Here is a 12,412-nt window from a genome sequence, read left to right as displayed (position 1 = left end):
TAGTTACCAAATCATTATTATATTATTTCAATGATGATGATGGTGATGTGTGACAGTTGCTTACACACCTGTTACTGGGATTAACAGAGTGATTTACAGAGGTGGGTCTTTAAACCTGATGAATGATGACTACCAGCTGGAAACACTAACTGGCCAAGTTTCAGCTGGCAGGGGGGGAGAGAAGGGGGGGAGAGAGAGAGAGAGAGAGAGAGAGCGTGCTAGGGAAAGGGCGTCAACAGCGAGACCTGGCAGAAGACTGTCCAGCAGATTGTTCTTAACCAGAGAGGTGATGGAGGTACAACAGCACAGTAGAGTAGACTGAGGCATGTGACACCCTGAAGGAAGCAGCACGCAGGGAACAGATGGATGTGCAGTGCTCTGGTGAGCAGTAACATGGTACACATGGACCAGAGCACATAGGGAGAGGCCTGCAGGGGACAGTGATCTTTGCCTCTGTCCAGCTGAGAGACACTGACTGGACCAGCATGACGGCCTGCAGAACCATCATGCTTTCTCTGCTCTGCTGCTGCTTCATGCTCCACATGTGCAGCGCCCACCAGCGCCGGAGGAAAGGTTAGACCCTGCAGCTAAACCAGCTGAAAAACCTTTCAATGTTGAATATTGTTCTTTTTTTTGTTGCATGTGCATGTCTCTCACATAGAGAGAACTGTAGATGTTGTTACAATGTTGGAGTATGTTCTTCACAGTGTGGTGAATCTGGTGATTGCTGTGTTAATCTATAACCCTGACTCTAACATTAGAGCTGTATGGAGCTTAGAGTTTGTTTGTTTTAGACAACAGATTTTTATTGTGGAAGTTTTATTGGCATATATTGCATGTTGGATTATGTGTTTTTATTAATTATTTAAAGTTTAACAGTTGAAATTCAACTTATAACATAGAACAAATAGTGTCAGTTAAAAACGTACAGCAAAATTCATATAGTGTTAATTTAACTCAGAGTGTACAAGTGGAGCCAAATGGACCAACGGACCAAATGGAAATCCAATTGGTTCCATTTGTACACTATCTGAGTTATATTAACTGTGTGACTGTGTGTTGTTGATGTTGTGAGTCACACAGCTGCATGTGCTGCCATATTGAGCCCAAAGAGAAGCTATTTTTACTTAATATTTCTGTTCCAAACTCAGGGGAGTGAACTTGGAAAAAAGTGAGTGTGACTATATAGAAACAAATGGAATGAATGAGCTCATTATGTTGATGGTGGTCACCTTAGTTGTTCCAGACAGCGTCACAGCCCAGCACTGTGAATTCAACACACACACAAACACTGCATTGTCACCAGTTGCAAGGATGGACTTACTTTAAGCTATACTGTACTATACGATCCATCACATTCTCTTTAGCAAATAAGATGTTATTTTAACGTGTATGAATCAGGTATGTCGAATCCCGAGTTATATTAAATTTCAGTTTTAAAACTACTCAACTAGGAAAGTTGGGTAGAATCATTCTTATTATGGCTGGGCATACATCAATATTTTATGTGTGTGTGTGTGTGTGTGTGTGTGTGTGTGTGTGTGTGTGTGTGCGTGTGTGCGTGTGTGCGTGCGTGCGTGCGTGCGTGCGTGCGTGCGTGCGTGCGTGCGTGCGTGCGCATGCCTGTTGTCCATCAAATCCTGTCACCGTTTAATAGTGAAGGATTAGAATCACTATGGTCACAGTGTGCACCATCATTTCTGTACATTTGTTCCAAAGCAACAGGACAAGAACGAGGGACCTTCTGTTTCCCAGGCAGCAACTGCCCAATCTGTTTGTTTGTTTTTCGTTTTTTTTTCTTCTGGTATTTGAAGAAGAATAGAATAGAATAGAGCTTCAGTCGTGAACCTCATGTGCTGTAAGACATTTTATAGAAGACTTGAATTCCAGTGTCTTTGAAACTCCCATTAAGCTGACCAATACAAGTGTTTGCTACTGGGTAATTGGTTCACCATAACACTACACTGCAGTCTTTAAGTCTTGTACAGTATGTATTAACGCTGTTTGAAGTTAGACACTTCAGCCTGAGTCTCTCTGCTACCAATTTGTCTCACACATGTCATCTACACATGGTTCCAATATGAACATGGTAGCCAGGGTCCAACATTCATGGGATTCAGGAAACGGATGTTCCTCCAAAGAATGAGAAGCAGAAATATTCAGAACTTCTAAACCAAGCCAGGACATTTCAGTTGATGAAGAGGTGGGATGTTTTATTTTGTTTTTGGTTGTATTATTGTAGCACCCAGCTTGAAGCTGGATGCATTTAGTAGCCTCGGAGACTGCAGGTGTTTTGTTTTAGATGTAACGATCAAATTATACATGCTGGGCAGTAGCTGAGCTTTAAGGAGCCAATTTACTAGCTTAACGTTACATTTCCCACTATTGGTCACTTCAAGTACTTTCAGAATTACAATATGTAGCTTTTCAGCAGTGGTGGGAAAAGTATTCACATCTTTAAGGGGCGCTAGCCCCATATCGAGCTTTGAGTGTTTGAAGACAAAAGTGTGTATTAAAACACAAACATTGAAGACAAATGTGTGTATACACTTCTTTTTCTTTCGTGTATCATCCTCAAATGTCCAACTCAGTATCGAGTAGCCACGCCCTTGTCTCTGGTCCCACGTGGACATGTACCTCCGAAGGAGGTCTGTACAGGGGGCAGGTGTTAATTATGTGCTCGGCAGATTGCTCAGGCTCGCCGCACTCGCATGCTGCACTGTCCGCCAAGCCCCACCTCTTCATTGCTGATTTGAAGCAGCCGACTCCAGTGCGCACTGCACTGTGTATACACTGTTACACAGACATTGACGACGTGCAGAATGTCCTGTTTAAAGTTTTCAAATGTATACAAATCTTTTGAAAATAGCAGATCTACAAGTTCACAATGAGTCGCATCGCGACGCATTGTGAGCTTGTAGATCGGCTATTTTCAAATGGCCGAAATGTGTATAGGGTAAGTGGTTAATGTATGTTTTGTATTTAATCAAAATCTACAAAGTACTATAGTAACTAGTTTTACAATCAATGTAATGAAGTAAAAGTGCAATATTTGCCCCTGAGATGTAGTGGAGTAGAATAAGATAGCTACTTCATTATTGATTGCACATTCTGTACTACTTGAGTATTTTTGAATGGTTTTGGTGGTACAGTATACAGTATACCACTTTTTGTAGAGTGGTATGCCAAAGACCACTTTTGGTTTTGGAGCTCGACAGCTCGTCATGTCATTGTCGTCTAAAATCAATTATCCTTTATTCATTTCCCACAGATATAATATCTGTGGGAAATGGCTATCATTGATAATGAATGATCGATGAATATTGTAATATAGGCACACGCTGTACACATCTCTATGGATACGTTTGGGACAATTGGAGTGCAAACTAAGTAAGGTTGGTGTATTTTCTGATCTATTTTCAGCGTTGAGGAAATCTTGGAGTATAATAAATTCCCTGCCTCCAGCTGTATAGTATTAGTATGTAATTAATGATCACACTGAACCTTGAAGGAGATAGACGTTTGATTCTAAATTTAACTACGATTTGGACAACTTTCAATTAAAAGTGAATTTCTGGACTCATGTTGAGGTTTTCATCTGGATTCCAGGCTACATGAGACAGATGTACTGTAGTCAATTCAAAGGGCTTTATTGGCATGAGAGAAGTCATGTAGTCATACAGTACCCTATAGCATCCGTATTCTGGGGCAAACATCCGTAGAAACGCTCGCACGCACGCACGCACGCACGCACGCACGCACGCACGCACACACATACATACAAACTGTATGCACTGGCTAGAATGCCATGGTATATGTACTGTGCACCAGGTCCGTCACAGATGATGAACCTAACTGATCTTTGGTGATCCCATGACCTTTTTCCTTCAGCACCAACCAAATGCCTAGGTTTCCACTTCTTTTCAGTTTTAAAGACAATTTGTGACTTTTTAAATTATGGCACTTCATTATCTTAGAGGGCTCTAACGATGGCAGTATCAGTCGAAGGTTTAAAAAAAAAGAATCCACTGCAATAGGCCTATGTAGTTGGTAGTCTGTCTGTCTGTCTGTCTGTCTGTCTGTCTGTCTGTCTGTCTTCTATAACATCTGGACATCCTCTCCACTAGTTGGCACAGGCACCTGACTCGCATCCTTTCATAGCTCCAAGAAACATGCTGTTCAATAAGATCCAGATTCAACGCACTTGCATAATAAAATACAATAGAATAAAAGCCCTGGCACGGCGTTGTGAGAGGAGGTGAAGGAGGTGAAGGATGTCTTGTAGAGATTAGAGAAGTTATGGGACAGTAAGTGAAAACAGTAGCATTTTGGATATTTTGGATTTTGGAAGTTCTGACACTGAATAGCTACAGTACCTCTTCATCATGTATCCCTCCTCATCCTTCCTGTTTATCACTGAATAGCTACAGTACCTCTTCATCATGTATCCCTCCTCATCCTTCCTGTTTATCACTGAATAGCTACAGTACCTCTTCATCATGTATCCCTCCTCATCCTTCCTGTTTATCACTGAATAGCTACAGTACCTCTTCATCATGTATCCCTCCTCATCCTTCCTGTTTATCACTGAATAGCTACAGTACGTCTTCATCATGTATCCCTCCTCATCCTTCCTGTTTATCAAAACGTCTTGCACAGTCCTGAAATGCTTTGTCAGTGTATGTCAGAGTCCCTCAGGGCTCTATACTAGACAAGTAAGACACGTGAACGCGGGAAGCGAACGCAGCTGTTGTGGCAGTCTGACACACATACACACACAGAGCTTTTTTTTCCTCTTAATTTTTTTTCCTTTCTTTTTATTTATTTTTATTTTTTATTCTTTAAAAAATATATATATATTTTTAATTTTTTTAAGGTTTTTTTTGCGTGCGTGCGTGCGTGCGTGCGTGCGTGCGTGCGTGTGTGCGTGCATGTGTGTGTGTGTGTTTTTGTGTGTGATACAGCTGCGCCCTCTGGTGGCGGGCGGGTGGTGTTACAGCGTGACACACAGACACACACACACACAGACAGACAGACATGATCTGCTGGGTCTCATAGTAAATGCTCACTGCGTTCGCAATCACTGCGTTCGCAATTACTGTATTTTCCGTTTTCAGTTATTCAAAATCCGTCGCATCCTATATCGGTTTAAACTTTTTTTTTCTCCCTATAATGCCAAAAGTTTGATCATCACGGTATATTAGAAAAACTTTTACGGTGTAGTTCAAATTAAAGTACACGTGTTTCAAACCCTATACTAACTCCATCATCTGTTATCCTGCTGTATATGTCTGTTCTTGACATTATCATTATGACCTTCACCTTCACCTTTTAGCCTACTTTCCACCCAAAAGTTAACGATCCCTCTTCCCTTCTGATCATTACTACTGAGTATTACTATTGATCAATGATCAATGATCATTACTATATTGAGCATTGCTGTGAGTGTGACGTTTCATGATATTTACCCATCTGGTCTCCATTATGACCATGATATTTGACCTTCTTGACCCCCTGTCCCCCTCTCTCGCTCTCTCTCTATTAGCATTGTTTCCATCCATAAGGATAAAGAGAGGTCTGGCAACCATGCTGAATCCAACCTTTCACAACTCCATAGATGACATCAATCTGTTGTTTGAGGTGAGAAAAAAAGAAACACACAGGGCCCTTTTCCAAAGCACTGTTTCAAAGGGTAGGCAGGCCTATACTCAGTTGGCAGAAGGTGTTTTGAGTGGTGCACAGTAATCAATTAACATTTGCTTGAGTACTGTACTTGATTATTATAATTTGTATTGTTATTATTTTGTATTTTCGATACTCCACTACAGACTCCACACACTTGAGTACTTTGTCCACCACATGGGTGTGTGTTTCTTCCTTTCTTGTAGATGTTGCTGTCGGGCCTACAGATTGGAGAGGACGCCGGGAGCTTATCGGTGAGTGACGCTGAACTGGCGTCCCTCCGACAAACCAGGAAGTTGGAGGCCATCTGCGAGGACATGTTGCCCAGGAAACTGACCGCCGTACGCAGGCTGACCGCAGACCTGTCGCATCACGCCGGACAACTGCGCCAGGGGGATTTTGAACGCACCATGTTGACCATGGTCTACACGGCCCAGCGGACGGTCAATTCCACCGCTGGCCACCAGAGGGACATGTGGGCAGAGTCCTTTGTCAGTTTGTACAAAGCCATCAAGCAGGATCTGACTGGAACACTTTGACTGGATTCCAGTTGAATTTATCCACTTAAAACCCTATACTTCATTGGAGCCCCGCAGGGGTCTATACTTGGCCCCTTCTTTTTTTCACCCGCCAATATCTCTTCACCGAAAATAGCCAATCTGCAAGAGCTTGTAGATAATCTGTATTCGCTAAATGTACACCCCAGAATCAGGACATCTTAATCATGGGAAACAGTTTTTCTGTCAATGTAACGTTACTTTTGACATACTTTTTTGCTGGTATATTTTTCACTGCACACTAAACTCGTGCTAAAATGACGTAGATGCCAGAAATGTACCGGGAAAAGTATTTATTTATGTATTTTAACGTTAATAAAAACAGTTCCTGACAACTTGTCGTTACAATTACAGTTTACAGTTAGCAAGAACAACAAAGGTATAGATATGCATAGAAATATGTCATCTAGGATCATAAATAAACCAAGCATATCATCAGTCTAACAGTAGAATATCCATACATTGAAACTATGAACACTATACTGTAACATGCTATCTAAATTACATTTTTAGCCTTTGCATAAGCCTGCAAGGTCGTCGAGTTATACGGCAAGTACTACGGGCTAAGGTGGAGTCTGAAGAGGTGCTGTCTGAAGAGGTGCTGTCTGAAGAGGTGCTGTCTGAAGAGGTGAGTCTTCACTCTTCAGACTACAGTGGAAGATTGGAAGAGTTTGGGACCCAGAAGGGAGAAGAGTCTCGGACCTGTGGAGCGTTGTCCCGGATGAGGTCGTTGTGGTCCAAAATATCTTTATGTGCTAGGACTCTGCAGCATTCCTTTTTGAGCAGTACTTCCGTGCTTTATGTGCTAGGACTCTGCAGCATTCCTTTTTGAGCAGTACTTCCGTGCTTTATGTGCTAGGACTCTGCAGCATTCCTTTTTGAGCAGTACTTAAATATCTTTATGTGCTAGGACTCTGCAGCATTCCTTTTTGAGCAGTACTTAAATATCTTTATGTGCTAGGACTCTGCAGCATTCCTTTTTGAGCAGTACTTAAATATCTTTATGTGCTAGGACTCTGCAGCATTCCTTTTTGAGCAGTACTTAAATATCTTTATGTGCTAGGACTCTGCAGCATTCCTTTTTGAGCAGTACTTCCGTATAGACAAATTCTGTAATCACAAGTCACGAGTGGTGACCGTGTTGCCAAAAACACTACTAAAATGAAAATTACACAGCTTTAAACAATCCTGGTCTCTAAAACTACCTCCCCCTGGCCAGCCGGGGCGCCTGATGGAGGGGAAAGGAACTGGTCGGAATAACGTGTTCCTTCCATGCGCTACGTCCGGCCAGGGAATTTCCCCCCTGTCAGGTGAAAAGAAGCAGCTTGGACTCCTCATGCATAGAAGGAGGCATGAGGTCAGTCCGCTGCCCCCCCAGGTTGGCAGAGGAAGTGTAGCGCCCAGGATTACATTAGATAATTGGCACTGGGTGAAAAAACTGGGTTGCAAAATCGTGGGATAAAAATTATAGGAAAAAAAAAAAACAATGCATTTATATGGAAAACCATTTCTGTAATGGTGGAAACAGAGTATGACAAAGTAATTAAGTAATAATACAGCAGTAAACTTTGATTTATTTAAATTAAGATTTATTTTCAGAGATTATTTTTTAATGATTGTCTGATAAGAAATGAAGCACAATCCATACTGTCTCTGGAATCAGTGTTTGCGCTTGGCATTCAAAACGATGCATTATGTATTTGTGTCTGTAAAAACGAATCATGTACAAAAAAGGTTTATACAATTATGCATTTCAGTATTTTCAGCAATTCAAAAACAAGAAAACAAACAAAAAAATCAACCATACCAATCATACATCACTAAAATGTTCCCCAAATAAGGCCCATCTACCAGTTCTAGAATGTGGGCCAACATCATAACAGTTAACCCCTTAAGTGCTATTTTATAGCACAGTGGTGTCATGTGATGACAGCTATCTACTGACCTTGTAGATCGGCTATCTATTTCCGGATATATTGACATGCTCAATTATGGACTCCAGTTTTTAAATGGTTAAGTACATAGTGAATGATGTTACAGTAAGAGAATTTGTGTGTATTTGAGTCTTGAGACTGTTTTTATGAAAAAAAAGTCCAATAATGGAAGCGTTTCACCAACATGGCCGATGTACTGTACTTCCACTTCCACTCGGTAGGGTAGAGATTTGTTCTCACCATCGCCAGCAATGTTAAAGGACCACTTCACCACTTTTAAATTTATCTTCATAATTGGTCCTCACTAATGTTCATGATAAAATACCACCATTTTTTTCTACTCGGTCTCATAGGAGGGCTGTGGGCAGTTCAGAAACCCGTCCACCAGTGACATCATCGTTAGGCAGATTTATTTTTAAACAAGATTTTTTTTAAACGTATTTAGATTTTTATTATCGTGAGAACGATGGCTTCCATTTTCGCATTGCAACTTTTCACAAATAGTAAGCCTGCATTTTCTATTAGCTTGAATTCACCATCGATGATGTCACTGGTGGACGAGTTTCTGAACTGCCCACAGCCCTCCTATGAGACACAGACTGAGTAGAAAAGAATTGTAGTATTTTATCATGAACATTAGTGAGGACCAATCATATGAAAGAAGGTTGAAAAGTGGTGAAGTGGTCCTTTAAGAAACCATCATGCTGTCACCTCCAATTCTATCTGTAATGATCAGTTTTATTGTGTTTCATTATATATAGCGTATGAAGGATGGCCAAGAATCTACCCAAAGAACATACACATAGCCCCCAAATTGTATCAATATAAAATACAAAATACCAGTGACAAAGACTAGGGTCCTCATTCACCTAGGTCCTCATTCACAGGATGAGGACCTAGGTCCTCATCCTGAATGAGGACCTGGGTCCTCATTCACAAAGGAGAAATATGCAAGAGTGTAACGGAAGCGGAACGGAAGCGTAAACTGATGCGGGAAATTCCGTCCGATCACGCAACGTTGTTTTGCCGTGCAATTCAAAGAGCGGTGTGTACCACAGGTACGCAGGTGTATGTTGTGAGGTACGCAGGTGAATGCGAGCGGGTGCCAAATGATCGGAAAATCAGCGGATAACTTAATTTGCATTGATCCACGCCCCATTTCACACCATAAAAGGCGTCAAGCATGACTCAGCAGACAGCAGTAAAAAAAACAAAAAAGAACTATAGGCCTTACAGCTCAAACGAAATAGAGGTCCTCCTGACGGAATGCAACAAAATAATGATATTTTCCAGTATAGTGGCTTCACAAATTAAAATAAAAATGATTGCTGGAAAGAAATTAGGCTATATTAGGAAATTAAAAGAAAATGATCTGACCATGTCAAGCGCCGGAGCGACGACCACCACCTGCAGTCTCTTTTTTTACATCCATATACCATTACATTTGTGCGTGATTCTTTATATTGTCTATAGCCTACCATTAAACTATATAAATCATTTTCCCAAGCTTACAAAACGGTGAACGCTGCTCCGCACCGCTGCAGCAATGTCAAGCTGACTTACGGTATAAAATGCAGCTTGGCCATTTATTTATTTAAGTTCGGGACCAAGGCAGCAAGCTAGCGTAAGCGTATACTTGGCAATTATATTATAAAGCCTTTTCTTTTCTATTAAACAATTGCTCACTCACACCTTTGCAGAGGTAAAACATATATCCGATATTTTTATCAGAGCTGCATTGATTCATGCGGGGAATAGATTAATATCATCTCACTGTCATCTGTCTGAATGCCATGTGGAGAATGGATTTGTTCTGATCATGGACACGTAGGCATAGGCCTATAGCTATTTAAAATTTCAACCATATACGGCGGGTAGCCTCCTCTTTGTCAGATCTAAGTGCAGGTTCATTTATGATGATGTCGTCATATTAAAATGATTCGCGAATTTCGCGGGACATTTGGCACCAAACTTGATTGATCTCATCAATGTAGTAGCCTACAGCCTAGCTATAAATTCCCCATATTATAATTATTTAAGGTGCACTGGCTTAAAACTATGACTGGTCGAATTGCACGCGCTGATGCAATAATGTGGACTTCTATTTTTTTATAGGGCTAATTAGCCCTTGTGACTGCTGTCTGTCTGTCAGACCGGCATGTCTGTGAACCATAGAAATAATCTGTTCTGTCCGGGCCGGGCTCACCGCACCGTTATATTCATTTTCCAATGAATTCGTACAGTGCAGAATGCAGATAAGTGTATGTTCTTTTTTAACATGCAGCGCGAGTCCGCGAGAGCCGATCTACAAGCTCACAACGCGTTGCACTGCGAGTAGAAAGCTGTCAAGTGCAGCGCAATCGCGCATGCTAGAAATATCCTAATAAATAAATAAAAAGGTGTCGGGTTTGCAGGGGCAGTTTCTGTATGGGACTCTAGGCTAACCTGCCTCTAGAATGCATGCATTTAGGCATCCAAGTGATACTTGGCTTTTATATAAGCTATCATTTTTTTATGTGCTGACCAATGTTTTGGACACATTCCTACATATTTTATCTGAGATTTGGGGACTTTTAATTGATTCAGAATGAAGACTAAAGCCTTCTGAATAAATCTACGCAAGCAGTACACGACCCTCTGAGCTGGCGCAGCTTTTAGCGGAGATTCCGACCATCCGACGTCACCGTCAAGTTCACGTTGAAGTTCATGAATTCCCACGTAATGTGGGAATCCACGTAAATGCCTGTCCGCTCACGCTCCGCTCACGTTACGTAACGGTATGAGCGTAAACGCCGTTGTGAATGAGGACCCATATGTGCAGGGTGGGCTAAACTATACTAGGCCTGCTGTGGGCTCCAGTGTTCTGTTAAAAATGACATACTTTACAGGATTCATATTCAAAAGTATCAAAAGAAGTAGATCTACAAGCTCAAAATGTGTCGATTCGCACCACGCTCCGAGCTTGTGGATCTTCTACTTTTGATGCTTTTGTGTGACGCTATAGTGTGATCAAGTAGGGCATTCATTTACAAAAACAACATCAAGTTAACAACGATATAGGCTGTTTTAAAAGAATGAGTTATACTTAAGTAACTCCAAACCAAATGGACCCTTACAGTTCAATTTGTACACTTAGTTATGGAGGTCCTTAAAATTAAAATGTTTGAGAACCAATGCATTAAAAACAGCATATGTACCCTAACTTTCCTGTTACCAGGGTCTGTACCAAGGTCACCTGCACACATTTTTACCACTGAGCTAATTAGAGCCGGCCTGCTTGCTCAAGGGAGACATTTAAATTGACCTGGTTTTACCTTTGTGTCAAACCAGAAACACGCTCATGGCCGTGGGAAGATATTTACAGTAGGTGTTGAATGTTCAGCAGGGAGTGCGCGAGGTTAGCGCACGCCGCGAAATGCGCGCGCATGTGCCTCGTGCACACACATTTTCGCGCATTTTCACGCGGAAAAGTGGCTTAAACTTTCCCTCTCCACATGCATGAGCAAAATAACACAGGCAATTAACCAGAATAAGGCGCCGATACTGTGATAGGCCTAGTAACAGAAATCTGTTCTGATTAAAACTATTATTATTTTTCCCCTCCTGTCCGAGGGGGGGCTGTGCCTGGGGGGAGGGGTGCTCCAGCCCCCCCCAGCACCCCTACTTCCCTCAGCCATGAACACGCTCTCAAATGTTGTGTCCAATCTAGGATATAATGTCTCAATAGGAGAGCAGGGAGACCAAATACAACCACCCCAATTGTATAATATTGTATTAACATATGGTAAATGGTTCATTTATATAGCGCCTTTATCCAAGGCGCTTTACATAGATTGTGCATTACATTCACACACACACACACACACACACACACACACACACACACACACACACACACACACACACACACACACACATTCATACACCGATGCCGGAGGAAACCATGCACCGTACCAACCTGCACATCGGGAGCAATTAGGGGTTCAGTGTCTTGCTCAAAGACACTTCGACAATAACTCTGGGGGAGCCTGGGTTCGAACTGGCAACCTTGCGGTTCCCATCCAGCCACTCTACCCCTGAGCCACCGCCGCCAGAACATACTCTTACCATACAGATTGGACAAAAATATTATTTTATTCATTAAAAAAAAGTTACATAATTCAGCTAAGGTATATACTGTATATGAGCTGCCTGTGGTGGGTGTGATTCAATATGGATCCATCTGTCAGCAAACTGAGC

General features: G+C 41.8%; 1 protein-coding gene across 3 annotated transcripts; it reads left to right on the top strand.

The window, feature by feature from the left end:
* The first annotated feature begins 203 nt into the window (after window positions 1-203).
* On the top strand, window positions 204-7,360 carry LOC306922938 (protein FAM180A-like). 3 transcript variants are annotated; one of them, XR_013789982.1, is made up of 4 exons: window positions 204-573; window positions 5,546-5,640; window positions 5,889-6,974; window positions 7,279-7,360. XR_013789982.1 is itself a non-coding variant. In XM_079500856.1 (3 exons), exons 1-3 carry the CDS (start codon window positions 486-488, stop codon window positions 6,219-6,221), a joined length of 516 nt encoding a protein of 171 aa, XP_079356982.1. In that variant the 5' UTR covers window positions 204-485; the 3' UTR covers window positions 6,222-7,165. The 3 variants fall into 3 exon arrangements, 1 of the variants encoding a protein (XP_079356982.1); XR_013789983.1 differs by lacking the exon at window positions 7,279-7,360 and having other exon boundaries at window positions 5,889-6,822; window positions 6,868-7,165; XM_079500856.1 differs by lacking the exon at window positions 7,279-7,360 and having other exon boundaries at window positions 5,889-7,165.
* The last annotated feature ends 5,052 nt before the right edge of the window (window positions 7,361-12,412 follow it).

Source organism: Electrona antarctica (assembly GCF_951216825.1).
Source record: "Electrona antarctica genome assembly, chromosome: 5".
Taxonomy (NCBI): domain Eukaryota; kingdom Metazoa; phylum Chordata; class Actinopteri; order Myctophiformes; family Myctophidae; genus Electrona; species Electrona antarctica.
This window is presented reverse-complemented; position numbering and strand designations above follow the sequence as displayed.

Bases quoted from the DNA above. Each gene is read 5' to 3' on its own strand.
- LOC306922938 (XM_079500856.1), top strand. From the start codon at position 486: ATGACGGCCTGCAGAACCATCATGCTTTCTCTGCTCTGCTGCTGCTTC. The intron at 574-5,545 runs GTTAGACCCTGC...TCTCTCTATTAG, and splicing joins CCACCAGCGCCGGAGGAAAG to CATTGTTTCCATCCATAAGG. The intron at 5,641-5,888 runs GTGAGAAAAAAA...CCTTTCTTGTAG, and splicing joins ACATCAATCTGTTGTTTGAG to ATGTTGCTGTCGGGCCTACA.